General features: G+C 43.3%; 1 protein-coding gene across 5 annotated transcripts in view; it reads right to left on the bottom strand.

Annotated features, from left to right (window-relative positions):
• The window catches only part of NFATC1 (nuclear factor of activated T cells 1), a 401790-nt gene that overhangs the window by 174786 nt on the left and 200241 nt on the right, over nt 1–26763 (bottom strand). For 4 of the 5 annotated variants that reach the window (XM_078687571.1, XM_078687573.1, XM_078687570.1 and 1 more), the window contains exons 7-8: nt 13821–13876; nt 8993–9125 (exon numbers count right to left, since the gene is read on the bottom strand). The exons of the other annotated variant lie outside the window; for it this stretch is intronic. In XM_078687571.1, the coding sequence (XP_078543697.1) occupies nt 8993–9125; nt 13821–13876 (189 nt within the window). The remainder of the gene's footprint in view (nt 1–8992; nt 9126–13820; nt 13877–26763) is intronic. 5 annotated transcript variants of the gene reach the window in all.

Raw genomic sequence — 26763 nt, 5'->3', positions numbered from 1 at the left:
GCGCAAAGCATAGCACAGAACAATCCGTCTTGACAAGGTGCCATTTTTCTACTGCATTTCCTTTCTTTGTGCCACAAACCCAACCAAAATCTGACTGTTCGAACGGTGTTCAGCAGTCCTGTCTCTATAAACCTTACGGCCTGTTTGACATTCAACGGGTGCAGCCTCACCGTCTCATTAGAGAGATGTGGCAGGGAGAAAAATGCAAGGAGTGTCATAGACTGTCGCTAGCAGAAGAGCAGCACACCTTCATGATAAAGGACGCCTGAGACAGTGACACCAAATTTAAGGGAAGAACATAATTAATGGTAGGTGCACCGATAGCACCTGGAGTTCATTGAGGCATTGCATGGAAATGATTGCAAAAAGAAAGGTGGTCTTAAAAGTCAAGAACCTCAGAGTGCAACTATGTACAGGTTCAAAGTTTGTGCAAATCAAAAAAGTAAGAACCAAATTAAGGTCCTACTGCTGCATAACAAAAGGAGCAGGCAGAAATGTATAAGTAAGCCCTTTCATAAATAGGTGATTTGAACAATGAGAAGTTAAGAGGCAAATGCAGTAAGGAGGAAAGAGTCAATAAGTTAAATGTAATAGCCTATACGGCAAGGCCTTGCTGGGCCTACAGCAAAACAAAAAGGAGTATGTCAGACAATTTAACCTGAAGCAGGTCAAAATGGTGGTCTCACCACTAGGATACAAACTTTGTCCAACAGCCAAAATAGATGGGTTAAAGTAATGGCATGGAGTCCACAATTTTATGTGGCAAAATAAAACCGTTCACCTGATTTCACTCAATCTCCATGCATGCAATTGTAAAGTTTAAAGTTTCGGGAGCAGGACCCCGCTCTTATGTTGGAAAAACAGGTCCTTCCGAAGAGGGAGCAGACTCTTATGGACCAATCTGAGGTCATCAGGATGAGCTGCACCCTGTCCATCCTGACCTTCTTCGTGACCTGTGGAATCAGTGGAAGCAATTGGACCGTATAGAGTATGCTGGAGCCCAACCAAAGGCAGAATTTGTACCCAAGAAAACCTCAAAGAGGAAACTTCAAGGCATAGAAGGCCCAGAATGCACATTCTTAGAGATCGTAAACTGATCTTCTATGAGCAAGCCTCACTGGGAAAAGATGCCCAAATGTTACTGGTGATTGGCAGGTGACTTGGGTTGAGGTTGCCCGCTCTGATATTGAGAGGGCCAACTAGGGAGCTGGCCATCAAGGAGATTCCTTGGGGAACCGGTCTTCGCCACAGCCATAGAATCTCATGAGAGCGTGCACTAGACCACACACTGCTCTGTCCTGCAGAGTGGTAGTGCTGTCCATCTGGACTGGGATAGATCTACTCTTAATGAAAGGCAGAAACACCTTGAGGGCAACGTGAATAGCCGTAGCTCCAAAAGATTGAACAGAGGCTGCTGATTCATCGGACACCAGAGGTCTCTGATCCCCACATTGTGAAGATGACCGCCCAAACCCAGAGATCATGTATCTGTCAGAATGAGAAAACCAGCCTACCCCACATCACATTAGCCTGTCTTCCACCACTGAGGGTTCTGGACTTCCTCATCAAAGATACACATCTGATCTGACAGGCAACCCCAGTAATGGGCCCACTGAAGTCGAATGTTCAGTTAGAGAGTCCAAATGTACTAAATAGGATGAGGGAATAGCAGGATGCAGAAGGCCAGAAGTTCAAGAAGTCTCAGGCCCACCCAGGCTGGAATAAGGGCTTGAGCTGAAATATCGTGAAAATAGCCCGAATATTACAGACTACATTCAGGTGGGAAAAGGAACATGCAGCAGCATTGTGTCCAGAATGTCCCCAATGAAGAGGAGCCACTGCACAGGCTGAAGGTGGGACTTTGGTTCACTGATGGAAAAGCCCATAGTGGACAGCAACTAAACCGTTGCCTGTAGGTGGTAAAAAAATAGCTATAAGAGTCACATAGGTATGAGAAGACATATATTACCGACCTGTGTAGGTGAACCAGACCAGCATCATCACATGCATGAACACCCAGGGGCAGAGCTAAGGACCAACAGCAGAATGATGAATTGGTAAAGCACCACTCAACGGTGAAAGTGAGTTAAGGCCTGTACAACAGAAGGTTTAAAACATGAAAGGACGTGTCCTGCCCAGCATTTTGAACCTGTCCTACTTCAGAGACATGTTCAAAAGCCTGTGGTCCAAGAGAGGTCTCATTCCCCTCACTTACTGGGGACCAGGAAATAATGTGACTAGCAGCCTGAGCCCCCTCCTCACAAGTACTACCTCAATTGCACCCTTGGTGAGTAAGGATTAAACCTCATGACACACCTGAGAAACGACCGGAGAGATGGGAGGGAAAATAGACAATATAGGAAGGGAGTAGCCAACGTCAACATATTGAAGAACTTATTGATACAAATCAATGACATGCTGTGTGGGCAGAAATAAAACAAATTCTTCCCCCTACTCGCCTTATGCAACAGGATGTGGGAGAACTAAAGCAGTTTGATAGAACCCGCAACAAGCACAGATAAAGAGGAATACTGTCCTTGTTGCTAGTTGTGACCTGCCCCTGGAACAACAAAAAGACTCTGCAGAATGCTGGACAAGTTGTGACATCAGATTCTGACAATATGTAAGGCCCGTAAGGAAGACATGGTATTTCCTTTATTGGTGGGGGTATTGGCTAATTGGGAAAATGAGAACTAGGGTGATATCTTTGAAGTGCTACAGTGCACTGCAATATCCCCAAAGAGCTTTGCTCCATCAAAGTGCATGTCGTTCAGGAAGGTCCAAAAAATCCAGTTATCCTCATCTAGGGATGCTGGTTACCTAAAGACTAATTTAATCATTTATTGCTGTGAATCATACCATCAGAATGTTGCAATTCTTTTTAATATTTTGTTATTTGTATAGCTTTAATTACTGCTATTGTGTTTACTTTTATAGTTGCATCTATTCATGTAATCAGCAGTAGTTTATAACATTGAATTTTTAATAACGTTTTTTAAACATATAGTGTGGATGTCCTGTGTCTGTCCATTCATGATGAAAGGAGTTTTAAAACCCACTAACACAACAAATAATCTGGTAATCTTATAGGGCGGATTAGTGCCCTGTACGCACCATGCATGAGTGATTTGTGCGCTATTGTCTGCCAAATTCTCTGACTCAAATTGATAAAATGGCTCCGCCTGCACTTTGCCAAAAGTTTCTCTAACTGAGCCCAATTTACTTTTACAGTTGCAAAACCGTATCAGCCAGAAAACCAAACTTCTGCCCATAGTGCTAGAAACACAATACAAAGTATCTGGGCCAGCTCTGAAAAGCTAGTTGGTTGCATCTTGACCATCAAGCAACTTCTGTGTAAAGAACCCCTGAAGTCTTCTGGGAGAGCGGGCAAAACCTTGGCTTGCCACGTCCCACAAGACATGTGGATAGCAACCCAAAAGGCACATAGACTTCAATGAGTGAAGAGCCAATAAAGTAGAAGGAAACACCCGTTTACCTGAGGTGTCTATTTATCTGCCAGAGGAAGCAGTAGGAAATTCATTTTGGTTGATCTGGAGTGGGATGTGGTGTTAGAAAGAATGGATCCCTAGGGTTGGGCTTTTGATGACAAGCAATTGGGTGGCTCACCGAAGAACCAGATCAAGGTTTAGGTCAAGCAGCAGTCAAACAATCAGTCAATGTGTCACTGAACAGAAGTAAGGGGTCAGAAGTGAAAAGCCTGGTTCATAAAATGTTCATACTTAGATTGACGTTAGTCTCTAAAGAAGGTAGCTGCAAGTCCAGGATTTATGTTCCCATGCGAACTACCACAGCAAAAGGTGCTCTCTCCTTTGCGAGAGTACCCAAGGGAGAGTTGAGGTCATTTTCGGGTGAGGTGTCTAGGCCACTAGCATTTTGCCAGTCCAAGAACAAGTCATCACCAGCAGAATGTGGGGGGAAACTGATATGCCTCCTCATTGTTGGCCTGGGAGCTGATTCGGAAGCTCTAGCCAATGTTGGTTTCAGAGCTGAAAAGGATCTCCTTTCTCCTGTAATAATGGTGCAGCGACAAGGGAACTGGCAGAGAGTAATCCATAGACACAGGTTGGGACTTTGTAATCACATAAAAATATAGCCCAAGAACACACTGAAGGTGGTTCTAGTCCAACATCAGAACCAGTGCAAAGACGGGAGCTGGTGCCATCACAGCCAGTGCATATTCAAGGAGAAAGAGTGGGGCCTGTGGCAGGAGGTTTTGTGTGTGGGGCAAAGGTGGCAGAGGACTAGATGGAGGCCGATGGGGCCAGGCAGCACAGGGAAAGACCTGTAGGCAGAGCCTCGCCTTCAGCCACCAGCAAATCCATGGAGCTAACGCAGGCCAGAAGGACCCGGAACATCTCTGAACAAATGCAGCATGACCTCGTTAAAGGCCTCAATTTGCTGCTGCTTTGACAATTATTCTGGAAATCTGGTAAACGTAGGTATCAGGACCAGAAGGGGGCAATGAAATAGGTGGGGTCAGGCCTTTAGAAGACAGCCTGTGTGACATGTCAAAGGAGCAGGAGGGGTGGGAAGGGGGCTTACCCTTTTTGGATTTTTTTATGCTCCTACCATGACTTGTATGTTGACTTTGTTTGAGACCAACCTGATGATGGAGAATGAGACCAAGATCAGGCCCATGAACAACCTCAGAACTTTAAGCATGACCAGCCTCTCCTCTTGTATTACACACATGCTGATGGCCTCAACCTGGCTGACGATCTTCATTTGCAACAGGGAGCATCTGTCTCATGGCTCTGCATCATGCAGCAAACAGAGATGACATGCAGGTCTGTGACAGACGTCTGCTGATGTCAGTCAAGGACAGCTTCAAACCTGTCTTCAATGGGGCCCTAGCATACCGTTTGAGGTCTGTACCTACACCAAATATTTGGGAGCAGAGCTCTGGGCCTGCATTGAAGGATGTTTAAAGAGGAAAAGATGTCAGCGTGCAAGAGTGGCGCCTATACCCAACTACATGTCATCACATGCGGAGGTGGTGCAGAGTCAACACAGAGTCTGATGGCACAATCTACCTGGCACCGTGGAGGATTCACGAGGTGAGCAATCTGCGGCTAGAAGTAACCATCAGAAACAGCCTTCTTTCTAGCAATGTGTAATTAAGGTTTGTTACTTTATCACACTCCCTATTTAAAGTTTATTTAAATATTTGTGACGGAGCATCCACGGATACACAACGGAATAATTATCAACCAAATGGACAGGTCCCTCTTGGGAGTTATTCTACTCGTAGGGAACATAGAAAAGCACTGGCCGTGAAGCATCAGGGCTTGCACTCTATTAGCTACACGGAAACAGTTATGGCTTTGTCAGAGGAAGCTATGCATATTTAGGTCTCGCTTACAAACAGATGTAGCTGCGTGTTGGCAAGAGACTGACTGTATTCAATTTATACTTGCAGCCAGCTTTACGGCTGCCCCTTGCTCATGATTCAATCACTTTCTGGCCTGTTTTAGTTCCCTACCCTCAATTCGATGGCTTTCCTCCCTACTCTTGCGGTTGTCATGCCCAACGAGTATTTTTTTTATTGGATGAGTAATATGCTTCCATCACTGATTTCAATATCTTACCTTCTAGTGCATTAGAGACTACTTTATCTTGCTTTCTCTCTCTCTCTGCGCTCTTACCAACTGTGACTTTTTTTTTCTCAATAATACTCTTTGTCGCACATTACTTTTCATAGGCCTTTTTAAGCCTGGTAGATACGTCTCCAGTGAGTTGTTATTCACACCGTTTCTGAGTAAAAGTCTACTGCCACACCACTTTCTCTTGATCTACTGTGCAACCACATATGTAGAAAAATGTCAATATATTATTTTTACTAGAATGATGGTCCCATTGCAGGACCACGAGCGGGTCCCGTAGCACAAGTCTACTGAAGTATTCAACTATTAATCCCATTACAAGTTATTTCTGATGTTCAGGTCAAGAGGTAACTATTTAGGAAATTGATGGAAAATCATAGCTACCTTCTTCCATTTTCATCTCTGACAGGCAAGCACAGCAGTGTGAGAACTTACACGACCAGGCTGTGATTTTATTGGGTGTGTGCCTTGGCCAGTAACAACCAAAGTTTGGAACTTTTCATGTAAGTACCTCATCCGTGGGGCCAAAACATCCAAACAAGATTGGTGGTCGCAAGCTGGACTTGGAGTGGGTGACAAGTATCCATATGGGATTTCCCCTGCAATCCGAGGTGCTCCTATATCAGACTGTGATGTCAGGCCATGTCACGTATATTATACAGCTGTGTTCCTTGATCTCAGTCAGTGCATTGGGACCACATCAGCCTTTACCTTGATTGCTGGTGTCTTAACTCTCTTTAGGGAGCCTTGACACCAGCCCTTTATATACATATAATATCATTATACATAGTAATCTCCCCCCAGTGCCTTATCAACCTTAGGATTTGGAAGGTCCAGATGGACCATTCCAGTTCCTTTTATATTGCACTAATACCCAACTTTCTTCAGTCTCCTGCACCTTATTGTTTGTTCTACTTCCAGGCAATGAAAATTATCGCACAGGATCCCTGCACTGGTACATCATGGGGAGATGGTGCTCCCAGTATGTAGGATCTACAACTAAGCATCAAATAGAGGAATCAAAAGCTTAGGGCATGGGCTAGGTCCTTGACAGGCTTGATTCATTTTTTGACAAAAAAAATTCTTAGAAAGCTTTAAGATATTTCTTCATCCGCCATCAAACTGCAAACACTTGTTATGCCAGGATAACTGTGTACAAAAAATGAGCTAAGTCTTGAGATAAATCCCTCGTGTTCCTCTTTAGGGAGTGCACAGCCACTCTCACTAACTTGTATCTGGCTTCTTAAAATAATATCAGACTCATCCAAAGCAAATATCCATTTTGTGGTTTTCAAGTGAAATCTCAGACCCATGGTCAATAAGGGTCTTTACTAAAAATGTACTTTCAAACTCTCTAAATACCTTCTCTTGTGAGCTTCTGACTACGTTCATGATACATTGCAACATTTCCTTTAACTGTTTAAGTTCCCAAGATGGACCCTGGAATATCGAGGTATGGTGGCCTAGTTGGATGCTATTCTCTCATCTAGGACAGGCTACCTCTTGCACTGATTTGCGAGATCAATGGTTATAAAGCCTGCTGCTTTTTCCTATATCTTCTGAATGTTTTGTAAATGCAGGCCTCTAAATGGGTATTCCACACAAAACGCATGTCATTCATGTATCCAAACATACATTCAATGAGTCTTTGTTGGGCTATTTCACCGGCTGACAGTGGGGCCTCCTCCTGGTTGGAGGTCCTGCGTCTAATGCTCTCTTGCATTACCATATGACAAAGGAACTATAGTTCTCATATCAATATGACTCACCCTACTGAACGGTTATTCATTTAAAGTCCTCGATCCAACTACATAACAAGAGTCTGCTGGAGTTTTGTCGTGCAGAAGGGGCTGTGGACAGCAGTAGCCACATTTTCGAGTGCTTGTGTTTAGTGGACTCTTTGAAAAGCCAGGTTTGAGGGAATCGTTTGAACTGAAATGTTTCTCTAATAATTAGGCCTTGCATCCTGAAATGTTCTCATTAATCTAGTACAATGCCCGTTGGTAGTTGTTACTCGCTACGTTCTTGATGACCCACAGTGAGACCAACGACAAAGGTGCAGCTCATGCTAATCAGAAGTAACCCTGGGATGCACCTAGGCCAGGTCCCCCAAGATAGAGCGCTTATTTTAACTCATCTAAACAGAGAGCCTACATAACATAACATGTATTTGTAAAGCGCACGTTCACCCAGAGGTCTCTTGGCGCTGAATAACAGATGTTCATTGTTACCCAACTCAATGGTACTCATTTTATCGACCTCAGATGGGTGAAAGGCTGAGTGGACCTACCGGGGATTTGAACCTGTGACCATGAGGTCGAACACAGGCCCCTGCAGTGGAGGCATTAGTCCACTGAGCCACCAGACCCGGTTTTAGCCTATCCTGCACATACAACTCTACAAACATGAATTCCTCATTTCCTTCCCTAAATCAGTAACTGTTGAAGTTGCGTGTTAACTACCCAATCAAGAAGTCACTCGCTGAGATGCCAATGAAAAGAGTACCCTGCATCAGGAAGGGGAACAACATGGTTCAGCCGTCTGTGTGGACATCTATGAAGCGGCCTGATCTCCTTGCATTGTTCAAGTGTTTTTGCTTGCAGCCACACACATATATTTCTAGTTGTGACAGAGCGTGAAGACCTAATGTTTTCGCAGAGTGAGAAATTCACGAACTCTTGCCTGGCAGGAAGAGAGTCACCTCCTCCTCCCCCAGCTTTGCACCAGCTGCCACAACACTGGGGACTGCGCATGGCGTGCACGGGGTGCTCCAAGAAATAGAGTGCGTTGTCTTAATAAATGCTGCAATGGCCCACACAAGTAGACGCATGTTGAGGCAGGTTTGTATCAGGCATGGCCACCTTCCTGTAAGTAGTCAGCTACTAATGCGGACAACCGCGTAGTTGTTGCCTGGACTTTATCTTCCATGAAGGCTGCCTCCTTTGAGTTCACAACTTATAAGGTGCATCTTCGGAATAGGGCTGGGGAATTGTGGGTTGTGTGTAGTGTACACTGTTAAGAGCTCACAAAAATAATCTCAAAGCATTTCTACCAGCATTCATGGCCTATACGATGAATGTTTCCCGAGTACGTCATTTCTGAATTAAATATTAGAATCCTTGAATAAAATCCCTCCAAAACAAATACAGAAGATATGTTTATTTTAATAACTAGTTAATCAGAGGCACATTTACAATTCTGTATCCTATACAATGGGGCTTCCACTCACAAGAAAAAAACTGTCTTTTATGCAAGGCAGCCCTTATATTTTCCCTGGGTGATTCCCCAGCTGATTTAACATTAATATTCCCTTTTTTGTCTACTGGGGAAAGGTACAAAAACACTGAATACTCTCAAAATGAAGTTACCATTGGCAGGAAGGTAGGTGAACAGCTGGCACTGGCTTCTCTTGCGTTTTCCATTGCACACATAGAAGTTGACCTGAACAGGACTAGTTATCCTCTGGTTGCGGAACGGCGGTATCTCGACGACCAGGGAGTTCTAAGACGTTAACACAAACAAAGTAATCAACGCAAAGCCATTACATGATACTAACAAACACAGAATAAAGCATGCCACTGACAACGGTCCTTGTATAACTCCAGAAGCACAGTAGTGAAATGTGCCTTAACTTCCAAGACCACAAGAGTCTTATTTTCCAGACAAGGACGTTTCCCATGTATAATAATGTTTTGGATCATAAAGAAGGTAGCTTTAGCACCCTGGCAGAAGATACACTATAGTTTCTGGGAACAGTGTCAAATATTGATGTCACATCTGTCCCTCCCAGAAGTAGACGGTGTCCCCCAGCAGACGCAGCCTGTTGTTACTGGTCAGAGGGGTTCCTGAACACCCAACGCATGAAGAGTGGCGTTCATGTGTCACACTGAGCAAAGGTCAGCATGACAGACACTCTTCATGTTCGGGTCAGGCAGCCAGGCACTAAGCATGCTCTAAATGCACAAGCACCTGGCTCACGGAGCAGAACTTTTGGGGGCTGAATATTTCACACCCTGGCAAAGCGCTGCAAGGTCCTCCCTCTCGTGATGAGGGGGTGCGTCACCAATAGACTCAGACCTGGGAGTTTAAGTTTTAAGGTTTGAGTGCCCAGTCTGAGTGTCCATCAGTGACGCTCATCACAGAGAAGGGTGGGTTCAGGAAGCATCACTGACTCCATCCCACTCTGTGACGAGTACCTTAAGATCCCCTTCTCATTAGCTGACCCATGACAATTCCAGTCATTGAGAGAAGGAGACAGGGTCTTGCTTTTTTTCCTTCTCCGAAGCCTCCAGGAAATACGGAGACTTCCCATTCGCCACTTGAGATCACAGCCGGCCTGGTACGTTTTTTTGGTTTAATGTTGGGTCTATGTATGAATGTGTATTTGTGTGTGCTGTGAATGGTTTACACATGTGTATGTGCTTGGAAATAGTGGGTGTATGTGTGAGCGCTTGTGAATGGATGAGTGCGAGTGAGTGCGAATGTGGATTACTGTGAGTATGTGTGTGTGCACATGTAGAAGAGAGTGTGGATGGGCCCGCCTCATCAATACTCTACATTACAGGCTACTACTGCTGTGGAGTGAAACTATTAAGGATAAATGTTAGTTACTTGATATACCTCACACAGAGACACTAGACTTTATCTACAAACTGGGTACTCAAACTAGGTTCTTGCATGATGCTAAACATTCCTTTACTTTTCCAACAGAATAACATGTGAATGTGCTATAACGGACACTTGGCTATCTATGGTACAAATGTTCAAGTGTACATATTTAAAAGTTCTCAACTGTGAAATGACATTCATACAGCACAGTTATTTTGCCAGTCCAATAAAAGTTATAATTACTGAGGTTTAACCTCCCACTGGGGAATTAATAGTAGTCTCCTGTATATTGTTGAACATTCCTTTACTTGACAAAACTAACCCCTTCTTAATTTCTTTTTGCTACCACTGTCTGAACTCCTGAAAGCCACAGTGGATGTGCCTCACAACTATGCTCATGACACCCAGCTAAGTTTCCGCCTCTCTGAGAGTGGTGTCAAAGCGGTAGAGCCTGATGATCAACCACACTGCGAGAAGATTGGATGGTTACCGATTGAATGGCGCTACACCGTAGTAAGTTAGAGGTTTCTGGTCCTCAAAAACACACTAGAAAGTGCCAGAACATAGGTGTTTTTGTATTGTTAGAGTTTGATCCATAAGCTACCAAAAAATCTAATTCCTAAGGGTCCAACTAGTCTTAGGCTGCAGTCTTTATTAAAGGGGATAGATGGGGAAGCTCTGGCCAGAACCACCATCAGGATCAACATGGATCCTGCCAAGCCCTGGGTACAGAAACTGCTGAACAGGCTCCTGAACGTTCAAGATGCAGTAGCAAGGCAGGTGGTGGGATTTCGAGAAGGCGACGCCCATCGGCTGACCTTCAAAGGACCTCTAAAGTAGGAATGTGTCTGGTCCCCTGCGCCCAGGTGTTTGAATGATAATTCTGTTTTATTTGTACTTATGAGTTCGAGAAAACAGATTCTGCACGTTACAGGGTCGCTATGGGCATCTAATTTTACCTGCATGTCACATGTTTGAATATTGTCATGGACAGCACAGCCTAACATTTTTTTTTGTTAATAACTATTAACTCTACTTGTTTATGGTAATTATAAATAGCAGAATGGAGTATCACAGAAAAAGCAAGTTATTTTTATTGTGGCGAGATTTACAAAGAGCTAGATTCAAAAGAAGTTCTAGAGCGGTAAGATTGTTTTTGTGTGAGTGTCAATTTCTGGAATGGGCTACATGTTGAACGAGAGTATAACGGAGCCTTCTCATCTTTAAAAAATGTTTTTTCAATCTTATGTGTTTTTTAAATTACAGTATGTACAAAAGTAGGTAACTCGGACAGCAAGAAACTAGACACCAGCTCCTTGGTTTTTCAGTTAGTCTTTGGAGGTTCTAAGCAGCCGATGTCTATTAGAGAGTGTGAAAATACCCCTTGTCAGGTTGTTTGGGAAGTGGTGAGAACTGGTGGCGGCAGTGGATAGAGGTGCCTGTCAGGTAGTTCTTGGCAGGAAGCCCCGCCCTCTCCTCGCCCACTGATTTTTATTTTTGACGTTTGTATGCCTGCATATCCCAAAAGGATTTACTCCTTACTCCGCTAAATTATAATAGCTTCCTTTTTAGCTTTATTTTTGCAAGGATCTAAAAACTGATTTGGAGTTGATAATGTATACACAAGGATCTAAACACTGGCTTGGAGTTGCTCATGGATAGTACTTGTCAGAGACAGGAGGTACATTCAAAGCATCTTTTGGCAAAAGTTGCTATAGAAACATGTGATTCTCTTTTCAGAAACAAGCCATGAAATGGGACAGTACACATCTTGCTCATAGCAGAATACTCTAAAGGTATACATTTTAAGGCGAGATGCAGAGCCGACTTAGAAGTTACCGCTATGAATACGCTGGGTTTTCAGGGACTGGCATTTGTTTGGTCCTCTCAATTACCACTGTTTTTTCCTCTTCTTTTAGATACTCAAGAAGATGCAAAATTCAACTAGGAATGGGGCAAAAGTGTCTATTTCGAAATATTCAGTGATATTCTTAGTCTTAAAGTTCTAGTCAGAACAGAGGCCTTAGGAATGGTGCCATGATCCCCAAAGCAAACAAGGAACATGGCCTCCGTCACCTTGCTTGGTAACTAACATAGCTTTAACTGAGTTAGCGTGAACCCCCTCACACCTTTTGGCCCTGGTGCCACAGCAACTGCTGCACTATTCATAGCTACGCCCAGGGGTCACAAGGCTCTCTGCATGCATTCCTAATTCAGATCCTAATTCTTGTTGTGGGAAATGTCGTATGAGCCCCTGATTGTGAATGACTATCTGACGTCATGGAACTAAGCTCTCTGCAGGGCACAATACATCAAAAAGTCACTTAAGAAAATATTGCAGCTCTAAGTTGACCTTGACTCAAAGGAGGAAGAAAATACTTTTAACACACGAGTCTGAAGAGGTAGTAAACTTCACTCTGGATTTGGGGTGATTGCTCCTTATAAACTAAATTGTGCGTTCTGTTTTCCTCCTGCCTGTGTTACTTATTTAATATTTATTGAAGGAACTCTATCACTCCTACTTTATTGTATTCACCTTCATAAATCCATGAGGTCTGAATGAGTATAGAGAATGACAGTGACTACACTGGTACATGTCCTAGTCCAAGGAGGAGAACCAGACGCTCTTTTTAGCGATTGGTGGAATCCCTGAGAAGGGAGCCACTGTTGCGGCGTATCTCATCACAGCACTGCAGGTTTGCCAAGTGGGCGCCATGATAAAAGCACCTGTTTGGCTAACTTTTTTGTCAGCAGAAAAAAAACTGCTGACATTGCATGTGTTTATTTTCGCCCAAAAAAACCCACATCTGGGAGTGAGTTTTCTCTCTGTGCATTAGGCCCATTGTATATTTCCCATGCTCATGTCCAGCATCCCTCACATGGCTGACACGACAATGGAAATACGTGACAGATGACCCACCCTATACAGGTGGGGTGGCCGTCACAATGATCCAGTGGTGCTGTTGTTGGTGGACAATCAATAAGGCGTTACCGTTTCAGCTGAGACTCTGCTGATGGTAATCCATTGGTACTCTCATCTCAAAACAGGGCAAGAGAACTTCTGGTTTAGTGGGGCGGGAGGACTGCCACTGAATGGCAGTCTTCCTTCTATGCCACATGCTAAATGAGGCCATAAGACACATCCCCCATAGCTGGAATACTTCGGAACATTTTTAATTCTGCCCTGTTAGTGTTCACTTTGGTTTTGTCATGAGATCATTCATATGAGAAGGACACAGAAGTTTTTCTGCTTCACTGTTGTTTTGGCCCTGCTGTAAAGAGTCTAACTCCATTGTTAGCAGACACTTTCTATACATGTCCAGCATGGGTGACCAGGAAAAAAGCTATTAAGAAAAACTGGGATGAACGCTTGCGATTGTAAAATGGCTTAAGTCTAAACATGTCCCTAAAAAGTTATGAAGACAAGCGCATTTGCTTACACGCATACAGAAAAATATATGTTTTCAAATATGTGGAGGTAAAATGTTCAAACTAGCAACTCTTATGCATTTGTGAGCCTGCGTTTCATCTGTAGTGTGTACAATACCAATCACTCATATAAATAAAGATGAATACAGAAGTACTTACTGATTTAAACATGTCTCTGTCCGTCTTAGCTTCCATTTCCCATATGTGATGACCATCTAGAAAAGAAAAATGGGAAAACAAATATAGCTGCACGCTTCTCTTCTGCCGCTCTTTCCATCAACCCATCAACCTTAAGAACACCCTTCTTGAAGAACAGAGATCCAATAAACGTAACGGTGGAATATACTCCTGATGCCTCAAACTGAAGTATAATTTTGAATTTCTACCTTTCAGCATTATGGTTAATGTATTGAATGGGACGGTGGAGGCAGAGAGGGCGAGAAAAATGTGAGAGGGTAGAGGAGGGCTAGAAAGAGATTCAGAAGAAGATTGATAGCAGTTATACAGAGAGGGAAGGGCAAGGATTGCATGTCAAAATGCTGATTTTTCTACTGATATACAAACAGATTTTGTGCAGAATATGAATTACCAAAGTGATAATAGAAACACTTGTCCAGAATATTGACTACCACTATTTAGTGGAAGGCAAAATTCTGGACACGATTATTACAATTTACAAAGGCATATGTACATCTACTACTATATTTAAGAGCAACTTGCCTTTATTATGCTGTTCACCAGTGACAGTTACACCTAGGTGTATTCTTAAGAGTCTCCACCCCCTCAAGTGATGGGTGGATCCTCTTACAATTTATTTTATGACAATAAAGTTACTAGAAGTAACTTTGCAGCTCTTTGTGGAGATCTCTGCCACGGAGGTGGAGATCTCAACATAAGAAAATATAGGGGAATACATCTAAGCTTTTAAATTATGAAATTAAAATTATGGTAATGTAAAAAATATACATAAGGTAATTTGAAATGCTTAATAACAACCTAGAACTACTGCAATAAAAAGTTATATCACATTACCTCAGCAAACTAAATTTGTTTTAAGTTGTATAATGAGTTATAAATATTACACATAAACAATAATTTCATAGTAAAATCAGTCACCCTCACCAACATTTTTTATTTAATAAACCTGGTTAAAAGTTATGTTTTTTTTTTTTTTTTTTTAAGGACATAGACACTCACTTTGACACCGACATTCCGCGATTCCCGGCTTATGCTGTCCTTGGCCTGCCGAACAGCCTGACGTTCCCACTCAAGTCCATGCGGGGTAAACAGATGGGATTGGCAATGGGGGCGGCAACTCAGCATATTCTGTCGCTATGGGGGTCCACTAGGCAGCCCACACACACGGGGTGGTTACACAGGTTATGGTACATCATGGGGATGGAGAGGATACAGGCCTCGCTCACTCAGTCATCCAAAACTTTCAGAGAAACCTGGCAGCCACTCACCTCTCTACTTTCCCAAGAATTTACGGAGCTTACATGTGCGAGATATCTCAGAGTCCTGAAACTGGCGGAAGGGTTTAGGGAGGATGCGGCTCGAGTGGAGCACAAAGTCTAACCGGTCCCCCGAACATCCACCTTTAAGCGCTACAAGGAACACACCGGGCGGGAGGGGGGAGGCTGGGGGGGTAGGGGGTTGTTGGAGGGGGTAGGGCACTGTTGGGGTAGGTTGGGGGGTGGGCCTTTTGGGAGGTTGGTGGAAAAGAGTTCTGGTGGTCAATGGGGGGCGTGTCCCCCACTAAGCGGACATACTCGGGCGCCCGGACTCGCCTCACTTCCTGGACGCACAGTGGGGTACTCAGCAGTGGGGGGGACGGGTGCCACTGCGTAGTCTTTGGTTTCTTCATATGTTGTATGTAAGATATCGCTTTGTGGAACTCAAGAAAAATATATTTGATCAAAAAAAAAAATTATGTTTTTAATACATGTGTAGCTGAAAAGCAGAATTAGTTTAATGAATTTACCATTAATTCCTATGGAATGTTAGTTTAATTAACCCGCTCCATTGATTTCTATGGGAATGTGTTGCAGTATCAGTGGTTGGCAGTGTGTGGTGCTTACTTATAACAAAAACACAAGAGGAAGGGCTCGAACAGCACACCTATAGTTACTATTAAGTCAGCACATATGTGTTACAGTTAGTGGGTATCAGTATCCCCCACTTCAACCCAGTTGAATGGCATAAATCACAAAGATATTCATCAAATATAAGGATCCAAAACATGTGGTATTCTTGATAGTCTTTATTGCAAACTTAATTTCTTTAAAACTTCCCAGCACACGACTTGCCGACACGTGTTTCGTCTTACAAAAGACTTTTTCAAGGCAATAGTGTCAGTCCACTGTCCTGCAGTCTGAAACGGTTGGTCCCTAAGCATGGACTCCCATTCACTTATAGCCACCCTGTAGGCATGCGGTATTATAGATCGATCAATCATGGGCCATTGGAGTTTATCTCAATCAAAAGAAACGTTCTATTTTCCACATTCCAATTAAAGTTTCAGAGCCAATACCGTTACCGAGCAAGAACAGAAAGTACTGCAAGGATCATAAAGTTGATCACTATCCAAGCAGAGGATGTTCCAATGGCATTCACTTAACAAGAATTTATATAAGATGAGTGAAGACACAATACTCCATAATATAAAGAGCAGGCCCTCCTGTTACTGTTGTCCGACCAGTCTCACAGTAGCTACCAAAAGGCAGCTTATTTAAGTTATCTTCTCCCAAAAGTATATAAGGTCGTACCAGATCAGCTTCAGTGGGTTTATGGGGTCAAGAACCATGATAAGTCCTGACCGTCATTGATGCTCGTTCCCGCAACCCGTATGTCTACACAGACTTACTTATAACAAAGCTGGTCTAGAGTACATTTAGGCCCGTTTTGACACTAGTAAATTTAGAAGTGTATTTTGTGAATGGCAATGGTCTTAATCTTGTGCAAGTGTGCATTTTTTGTTAGCATGTCCTTCCCTAACCCCCTTCTTAATTTTCCTCCATCCATTTAGTAGTAATTATATCACATTTTCGCACCACTCCCTTCAACACACTTCACATTTACTTCTAAAATATATACCTACATGTTTAGAGATCTTCACCACCGGGGCAGAGATATCCGCTTAGAAAAGGTAGGAGCGACGGAGATCTTCACCCTTAGGCTTGTGAACTCATTTTGTAGTAACTAAACATTATGTGACACTTTGCAATGGGCGCGCACAATGGGGCATTTCGATTTTGCATCACTTTTGCACTTCAATAATGAGAAAAGTAGTGAGCACGTTTTGCACCATACTTGGACTGTTCCTGTTACAAAAGGTGAACATGGTGTGACTGATGCCACACTATGTTCTGCTTACGTATAGACCAAGCATGTTTTGTTGCAAGTTACAAGTTACTCACTAAGTCAGCAACAGTGTAGACTGCTGCACCTTGAAAAAAGTGGACCATAAGCATCTCCACATACTTGCACTGATCAAGCAAGAAAAGTGAGGGAGATGAACCGCACCAAATGCATTGCATTGATCCCTCCCTTGAACATTTTGAAAAAATAGTACCTGATGGTGCATTTTACAGCAGAGAGGTTGCCAAAGAAATTGCCTAAAAAGTCATAGATTTGACAGGCAGTTATAAAGGAGCACCAACACAATTTTCTGCTGTGTAATGGTCCAGTGAGTCAGCCTGGCCCTTTTAATGGGTGTTTGAAAAGTTCTGTCACCAAGAAAAAAAAAACAAAGTCAAAAGGTACATTTGACAACACCGCTTCTTAAGGAACGTTGCTAAAAAGCTATAGATTTTAAAGTTGAAATTATTTGGGTATGCCGTTTGGCGTTAACTCATGTCACTTATAAATATATAAAGCCTTTACATGAATTTCTAGCTCAAATTTCCTTTCACTTTCTCCACCTCCGAGTAGATAATCTCTCAAGTAATATAAAAATATAAAGTCACATATAGCTGGAAGAATAGGATGGAAAATGAAGCTACACGGGTCTTACAATCTCAGTTGCTTTAGGCACAGGAAGCAGAACTGTTACTCAGGTTATAGGGATCATTCAAGTTTACAGGCATGTCCATTAAACTGCGTCAGTCTGACAGCAATTGTATACAATAATAAGTTCATAATAAACTATCAATAGAAATCATGAAATGCCTTTATGGGACACAACAGAACCGCTAAAACAGCAACAAAATACTTGCCAAAACCAAAGGAAGGATGCCATAGCATCAGTCTTAACGTGAATTATCCTTTAAATACATGTCATATTCAACGTTTTTGCAATTCCACTCATTTTGTCCCAAAATACCGGCTGTCATTTTTAGAGATCTTGTTTTCTCCTCAAACAGCAAGTTATAGATCCAAAAACGTGCTGTTTTGACACCAATAACAGCTTTTCATTTTTAGTAGATTAGTTAATATTTGAGGGAAAATTCGCTTATCATTAAAAAATACACCTTACCTTTGAACACCAGCTTTTAATTATTAGCAAATGCACTCATTTTACCTCCCCAGTATCAGCTGTCGATTTCACTAAGTACTGTCATTTACTAATAGCACACTTGGACCGATATAGTCGGGCATTGCCAATGCTCAGTCTCATATTCCTGTGCCTATGTACCACATCATATGCCAGGAATACCTTCATATGTCCTTGATCGCTCTCACATACCATGGGTAAGCCTGAAATGGCCAGGTTCCAAGTCACATACACAGAAACCACCATGATATGCAATTGAAGGCCATCATGTTCCGCCGATTGATATAAGCCAAGCCACGTCATTATGTGAGCAGTGACATTAAGCCAAACAATGCTAGTATGTGCTAAACAATGTAATTTATACGGCAAGCAATGCAATCACATGCCACGTACAGCCATGAAATGGCCAGTCATGCTGTAATCATCCCAACAATGACGCACAATGCCAGAATGGCCAGTACATGCCATGGATCACAATCAAGCACCAAAAGGTTATCGTACGGCAAGTAGTGACTTCATGCGCTGAAAAAATGGGATCATGTGCTAATTCAATGGTCTTCTAAACTATGTCACAATATTCCAAGCAAAGCTGCAATAGGTCAAGTTAGGCCAAGCAATCTTTATCTTATCTTAGGCTAAGCAATGTGATTACATGCATTTTCCTGTCACTGTAAGATGTGGCAAACAAATGCCTTAATGTGCACAGTAATTCCACAGTCTGCCATACAAGGCCACCGTAGGCCCAGTAAAACTATGTTATTCCCGGTAATGCCAAGCAATGTCGTAAAATGTTCAATAACGTCATGACATGCACAAGGTTGGATTTCAAACCAAAATCATCCTAGAGAGAATGTTGACACCAGCCACACACTGTAGGAAACTGTGACTGGAATATGATATGGGGGCTGTCATGCCTGTGCTTAGACAGCCCATATAGCTCTGGAATTCGGCATTAAATCTGTAGCCTACCAGAGATATGTCAGGTTGGCAAAATGGCCAGTCCAACTGGATATGTCCAGACATGCCAAGAAATATCTAGAAAAGTCATGCAATGACATAGTGCCCAGTAATGTCCAGATATTCCCAGCAACGCAACCTTACAAGTAATGGCATGATATCCAAAGCTGTGCCATGACATGTGAATTAATACCTTGCTATGTTCTATAATGGTATAACATGCCAAACACTGCCATGGCATGCTTAGCGAGGAAGGGGCATTCCCAGTATCACCCGATAAAGCCATGCTATAGCCAGGAATGCTAGATGTTCCCCGTAATGTTACGCTTGCCAGCACTGTTGGGACTGTTCGGGAGTGGCTGTACTGAGCGACTGGATTGACTTGTCACTTAATACATGCATTCACACAAATGACACACAGACACACAAATACACAGAAACACACATATGGACACATATTCACAAGACATCAGTCAGCTTCTCCAAACGCTGACAATCCATTTAACAAGAGCAACGTGGTGTATGTGGTGTACCCGCAGTCACACTGCTTGATTTGTAAAAGAATAAGGACTGAGGCCCAAAGTATTGCCTTGGTCAAACATATTAGAACACAAGTGATGACTCAGTGCAAGGGAAATGCCATCATCACCTCAATGGGCCAGATGCCACTGCTAACATGTAACAGAGTACAATCAATTTGCTCCATCTCTGCACCAATTATAACTATTTACATAATACAGTAGTACAGAGTGTGAGAGCTCGAGAAAGGTAGGGAATACAGAGAAATGTAAGGTCAAGAGAAGCAAAGGAGGTGACAAAAAGTGAACGGGGGAAGAAAACGTGGAAAGTACTTAAGTTTAGATGCATGAATGATACAGACAGGTGAAAGGATGGCACCAGACCTGGAGCGCTAGGAAAGGAAGGTTATATTATGGTATGTTATTAATGTTTTTCTAGCGCACGTATCACTTGTTAGGGTATCCAGCCGCGATGTAGCAGTGTGTAAGGACAGCCCAGGATGGCTTACTCATAAAACCCGGTATTCAGCATATTGCAGAACTCAAAAAGAGAGGAGGAGGTTCTGATGTGTTGAGGGAGGTAGTTTCAGGATTTAGGAGCCAGGTATGAGAAGGAGCGCCCACGCTCTGCTTATGTGTATACATGGGGTGTGTGCTAGTGTGAGACCAGCAGAGCGGAGGTGTCTGGAAGGTTGGTGAAAATGAATGCGCCTATTCATGTAGGCAGGGCCTGTGTTGTGGAGCGCTTTGTAGAATGTTGGTGGCGAGAAGATTGAAGTGTGCGCACTTTTGTATCCGGAGACAATGGAGTTCCTTAAGGTGTGGTGTGAAGTGTGCTCGGCATGTGATTTTGCGGACTAGTCTGGCTACTGCGTTTTGGATAGTTTGCACTCTTCTTGTGAGCCAATTGGTTATCCCTGTGTACAGGGTGTTCTCATAGTCTAGTCTGCTAATGATGAGGGCATAGCTGATCGTTTTCTTGGTTTTGCCTGGTAACCAACCAACTGAAGATTTTCTTCAGCATCCTTAGGGATGAAGCAGGACGAGGATACTGCAATGATCTGGGCGGCCATGTCCAGTTTGTTGTCTATGATGATTCCGAGATTTCTTGCTCAAGATTAAGACATGAGGGTGGGTACGAGGTCCTTGTGCCACCAGGTGGTGAGGTGTCTTTCCTGAAGACCAGCATTTCGGTCTTGTCCGAGTTCAGCTTGAGGTAACTGGAATTTATCCAGGTAGCCACTTCAGTCATGAGAGTTGGGCTTGAGAGACTGAAATGGATGATGAGAAGGAGAGAGGTTGTGGGTTTGGAGGGTGGAGGGTGGAGGGTGGAGCATGAAAAAAGGACCAAAGCAGAAAAAAATAAATGTTGAAAAGGCAACGCCTGACTTTGACGTGCTTAAGAAGTAGAACGACTCTGTATATGAACAGAGCTCTATTTAAGCCCGGGAACAGCAGGCATAATTGTAGTTAATTGACCGTGTCTTCCCTGCATGAGCCAGGGAAGTCAGGGGAAAAGGTTCTCTTGATATCATCTCTTTTTGAATATTTATTGCAGCAACAGGACGCAGCAATGCAAATACGGGCTATTTTGAAGCTTGCCACACACAGCCATTACCATTCTCAGAGGAACGGCCCCTCAGCTGGGCTCTGCTGAATGCACCACTTGTTCTGTACAGAGGGCCAGACCCAGAATGTGCAGACATTTTTTACACTCAAGGCCTTGGGCTTATTACAAATGTCTGAAATAATCAGTTTGTGTACAGAACTCTCTTTGTGTGGAAAGGCTCACTCCGTTAAGTCCCTGCAGCGTGGATTTCACGCACATGTTCAGTGAAATCAGTTTGAGTAATAAAGTAAGGTGCATAATTTTAAACAATCATTGGGAAAACCAATACGTCTGGTCTTGGCAATGTATTATTTTCAACGGTTTACAAGATGCAGAAAAAAATGGCAACAAATAATAAATATAAAAATAAAGGAGTAGTGCAGCAGCCCAGGCAAACCAACACTGGGCCCAAAAGGCTCTTCTTTTCAGGCAGCTATGCACATGTGCTCAGCCAAAATACCAAGATGAAGAGGGTATCCCATCACCTGATTGGGTGGAAGCAAAATGTGAATGGCACTAGAAAAGGCCAATGGATGAAGAAGGTTGATCGAAAGGCCCTGTTATCTATGAAGGCATATTCATTCGTATAGTCATCATGATATTTTTAAAACATGAGACTGGCAAGTTAGCTAAAATGCAGGCCTGTCTTTCCTCTGATACTAACCAAAAGTATGGGATGGACTGGCACAGCCAGTTGGTCTGGAGTTGACTGCTAACCTTTGCCTTTGCCAATGCTTGTTTTTCCACAGCTTCTGTAGACCTTTATTGCTGGAAGGGATGCCTTACCTCATTAAAATGTAAGTAAAAAGACTGCATTGAAGGACATTCTTGTGCTTCAAATGTACATGGTGGCATTGTAGTCCTTGGCATTGAAAAGATCTACTTTGTGAGTGAATGCGCTCCTTGTGAAAGAAAATAATGCAGTCATTCAATGTGAAGTTAGCTAACGGCTTAAGTGGGCAGACCCAAACTGTATACTGTAGTGGGTGAACAAAAAAACTGAGTGACACAACAACAGACTCATGGATGAAGCTTGCTGGCTGAAATCCCATTAAATGAATGTACATGATATGTATCGTTTTTGTAAAATCAAAAGGTATTGCTTAACACTAGGCCTAAACAAGCATCTGCAAAGTCAATGGTTCAGGCATTGACTGGTAGCTTCTTTGTTATTTTTAGGGGGAGCTAGCAGGAGAGAGGGGTGTGTGTGTGTGTGTGTGTGTGTGTGTGTTTTTTTTGCGGGGGGGGGGTGGAAGGGCAGATTCCCGTGATTTACAGAGAAGTTAGCCAATGGTTGTTGTGGGCTAACCGGTTGCCCCCATGCTGTAGTGGGCAGTAGAAAAATGTAAATGACACAACAACAGACCAATGAATGGAGAGAGTTGCTGAAAGCCCTAACAAGTAACTATATTCAGGGCTCGAGTCGGGGTCCCACGCGGGTGGACGGCGTCCCCCCACTTATTTTACTGTGTTTTTACTGGGTGGACGCCGTCCCCCTGCCCAAAAGCTGGACTTCACTTTTTGGCCTCTCTGGGGCGAGATCGGAGCCCATTCAGAACGCTGCTCACCCGCTGGCTTCTCTGACGCAATCGTATCTAAGGGGTGAGTGAGCCAGGGGAGGCAATGAGTCTGATGGTGCAAGCCACCTTTCATGACGTCACTAACAGTTGAAATGTCACTTCCGGTGACAGCGTCCCCCCACTTCTTTTTTTTAGGACTTGTGCCATGACTATATTTATACATATATTTCCTAGCTACTAACTTTCCCAGGTCTGTGGGTGACTAGTTAGGCTAGTCGCATTTTTCCTTAGAATTCTGGGACTTGTATTCTTATTTAACACAATATAAAAACAAGGGCTACACGTGCAGGAATTCTACGGGGAAAAAGCAGGACTGGTCTAACTAGTCACACACTTAGGCCTGGTAAACTTGACAGCTATGATAATTTTACTAAAATCAAAAGAACTTAGCTAACGCCTGGCCTAAATTATAATCAATAGTTATCACAGTGTTGCAAGGGGAGGAAGTATCTACATTGCAACGTACAAATCTTTTTAGCAGTGGTTTATGTTATGCATGCCAGGACTAAACAAAACTCGCAGGACTGCTGGAGAGTGTGGCCTAATGTATACAGCAGATGCGCCTCTATATCAATACTAAACACTGGCCCAAGGCAAGGTCCCCGAGGGGAGACGCCACTTCTCGAAGGGCGGAGGGAAAGTGGCTCGGAAGCTAAAATCTGAAATCCACTCTCCTCCTCGCCGGCCGCGCAGCTGGCTTTACTACAGCAGTCAGTCAGCCCCGCGGCTTCCCTCACCTTCCGGACTGCTCCGACGAGCGAGCGATCGGTTTCACAAATGCACTCCTTTATGAGTAAACATGTGACCTGTATCGAGATTAGTGCTGTATGCCGAGGTTTAGGGGTGTTTTTGCGCACAGCTCAAGGTCTCCAAGCAAACCCAAAAGCACAGCTCCAAATAAACTGAGCCATAAGTGAAAGAAGCATGGGCAAAGCCAATAGGCCTCGCCTATGTTACCCTCTGGCTTTGCCAATTGCGTTTGGAGGTTCTGTACAGCGCTGGGAGTTTGCTTAGCATCGTCGAAATTTAAAAAATGGGCGATGGAGGTCGCATGATTCTACTGACGCACACATGCACCAGAGAAATAACACAGTCGCCGTTTGCGTTATTTTTTTGAAATGCATGCAATTTTTGTATAGTATATAACTATGCCACCTCAGGATTTCTAACGATATCTTGGCAGAAATAAAGAGTTCCAGCCAACAAGTTGTGGAGTAGAGAACGGTAATGAGTCTTATAAATATTAGCATCCGTATATATTTATATCTGTCAAGTTTTTCTTTGGTATATCCAAAAAGCACGATGGGTGACACCCATAGGGCCAGGAAAGGAGGCAATAATGGTTGTGTTCGCAAAGCGTACATTGCTTCCACCAGACTCAGGTACTAATCAAACACTTATAAACAGACCTCGTAAGGATGAAAGATGAAGTCAGACACCCCAAGTTTCAAACACGAGGTCTGCGAGTAACACAAATCTATACATCAGGTGTATTACCTACCATGCTCCTTGTATGATAAACTTCTTTAGTTTGAGTTCACAGATTGCAAATGTGGCGGCCTTTTCAAGCAACACCATTCTTATTGAAAAAACACAGAACACCACTGTGCATTGTAGATTGTTATGCTATACCAACACTATGTTGTTGAGCTATACAACGTTACTGTGGGCAAGATGTATAAACACATTTCCCCATAAACACAAAATGGGTTAAACCCTTTGATACATCTGGCCCTTAGTGTTGTCAAGCTGATTACACAATGTCATGCTAAGTTAAGGACACTGTTGACATACTATGTCAAGCCACGCTTTAATGAATTGCAAAATGACACGTTCTTGTTTTACGTTACCGTATTATGTTACGCAATTCTTGGCTATGTTATTATGAAAAACTGTGCTACAGTATTATGTAAGCTACACTGTTTTGTTATTCAATGCAAGAATATGTTGTGTGCTTTCCTACACTATATTGCTATATTCAATTGCACTATTTTATTATACAGTACTAACCTTTGTTGTTATTCTATGGTACCCTGTGCTGTTAGCTAGAAAACTTAGTTATGCCTTGCAAAGGTACACTCTGTCATTACGTTATGCTAAGTTATGTTGATGTGCTCTACATGGCTTCTGCTATGCTATTTGGCATGGACACAATACACATTTAAATGGTTTCTGATGCAGTTCTGTATCCTGTGGAGGAATTATCGCTGTCTCCCTGGTAGAAGGAGAATCTAATAAAGATGTGTAGGGCCTTCCTGACTAAGAAGGGCCTGCCTCAAGAACATTTTGTTGTGAGTAGAGAAGAGTTGTTTTTGAGAGGATGTGGCCTCACGGTTAGAGGTGCTGATTTTAGAGCTGGGAAACCAAGGTTCGAACTTTGGGGTCGACAGCACATCCTGTGATTCTGGGTAAATCACTTAAACTCCCGGTGCCTACCAAAAAAAGAAAATGAATGTGTCCTTGTGTAACATAACTGGTACTCATGTAAAGCGCACTAATACCTTTGGGTCGAGTTCGCGCCATATAAATCTGAAAAGAAAAAAAAGGAGGTGTGACTTACTTTTGTGGTACTCCTGGCTTACTACTGAACTCTAGGAGTAAGCTATGATTACAAATGTAAATCAGAGCAAATTCTTTGTAAATTGGGCCCGATAAGCACACAAAGAGCCTAATGAAAATCAAAGGTGATTCTAAACTTTAAAAATATAGGCCTCCACAATTCACATGAGGTGGTGGCTGAGAAGCTGGATGTTTGCAGAGGACTGATGCCTCCTGGACCACGAGAATGTGTCCGGTGATGCATTAGCCAAGCCAACACCTTACAGGTAGAGTTAAGAGCTCACGGGGTAAAAAAAAAATTGTGACGTCACATGTATATGGAAAACAAAATATAACAGGGCACTGAATATATTCAGCATGGAGAGTGGAAAGTGATTGAGAAGAAAATGAGACGAGCAGTCTCCAAAGTGCTACACAGGACTTGGTGCCTCGTCACGACCAGGAGAACGTCTTACTTTTCTTGGCTGTAATTAGGGCGAGCCCTGTAAATTCGGTCTCAAAACGCCAAAGATCACCAGGAAAAACAAGCATTTGCAAAGTCAATATTTCTTGCCTTTGGAAATTATTGGTTTTGTTAATGCTTTTTAGTGATGCAAGGCTAAAAAGGATACCAAAACAAAAGGTCAGTGGCATAACATTAGCCCCTGCGGGGCCCCCAAGCTCCAGGGTGCCCTCTCTGGCACTGTGCACTGGCAGCGGGCCCCTGGCCTGAGAGGTCCTGATTCGGGGGAGAAGGGGCCCCATTCATGTGCTTTGCAGAGGGGCCACCTCAAGTTTTGTTATGCCACTGCAAAAAGTGCCATGAAGCAGATTCAACAGCTGTGTCATTCTGTAGACACATGCAACGCGCATGAACATGTCTTCAAAATGCGTGGGGCTTGTTTTTTCTCTTTATTTACTGATCCATGCTCGGTTGGTTGGTAAATAAATAAAAACAATTGTACCAAAGCATTTTTTTTAAAGTGCGTGGGTGAAAGCATCAAAGAGAGTGGGGGTGGAATCAACACAGAGGGCACAGGAGTAAGGAAAGGGCCACAGAGTCAGAAGCAACACAGAAGGTGGCAGGAGAAGTACACAACATGGGCAAGAGAGAGCAATGTGGAGCACAGGGGAACAGAAGCTCAAGGGCGAGATTGAGCACATCGTGGAACAAGAGAAAAGCGCACAGGTGTGAAAGCATGCGGAGGGAGAAGCACACAAGGGCAAGCACAACACTGAGGTGTGTGTGGGAGAAGCACACTGGCAAGAGCAGCATGGAGCACAGAAGAGGGGTGAAGAGAAGAACACGAGTGAGACAGCTGCAAAACTCAAGCACTCTCATGAAGTTCTTAACTAAAAAGAGAAAAGGAGTGTCTGAAAAGTAAACAGTGGATGGACACCAGCA

The sequence above is a fragment of the Lissotriton helveticus genome, chromosome 4_1 (assembly GCF_964261635.1).
Source record: "Lissotriton helveticus chromosome 4_1, aLisHel1.1, whole genome shotgun sequence".
NCBI lineage: Eukaryota > Metazoa > Chordata > Amphibia > Caudata > Salamandridae > Lissotriton > Lissotriton helveticus.
The sequence above is the reverse complement of the archived record's forward strand: the minus strand, read 5'-3'. Positions and strand labels throughout refer to the sequence as shown.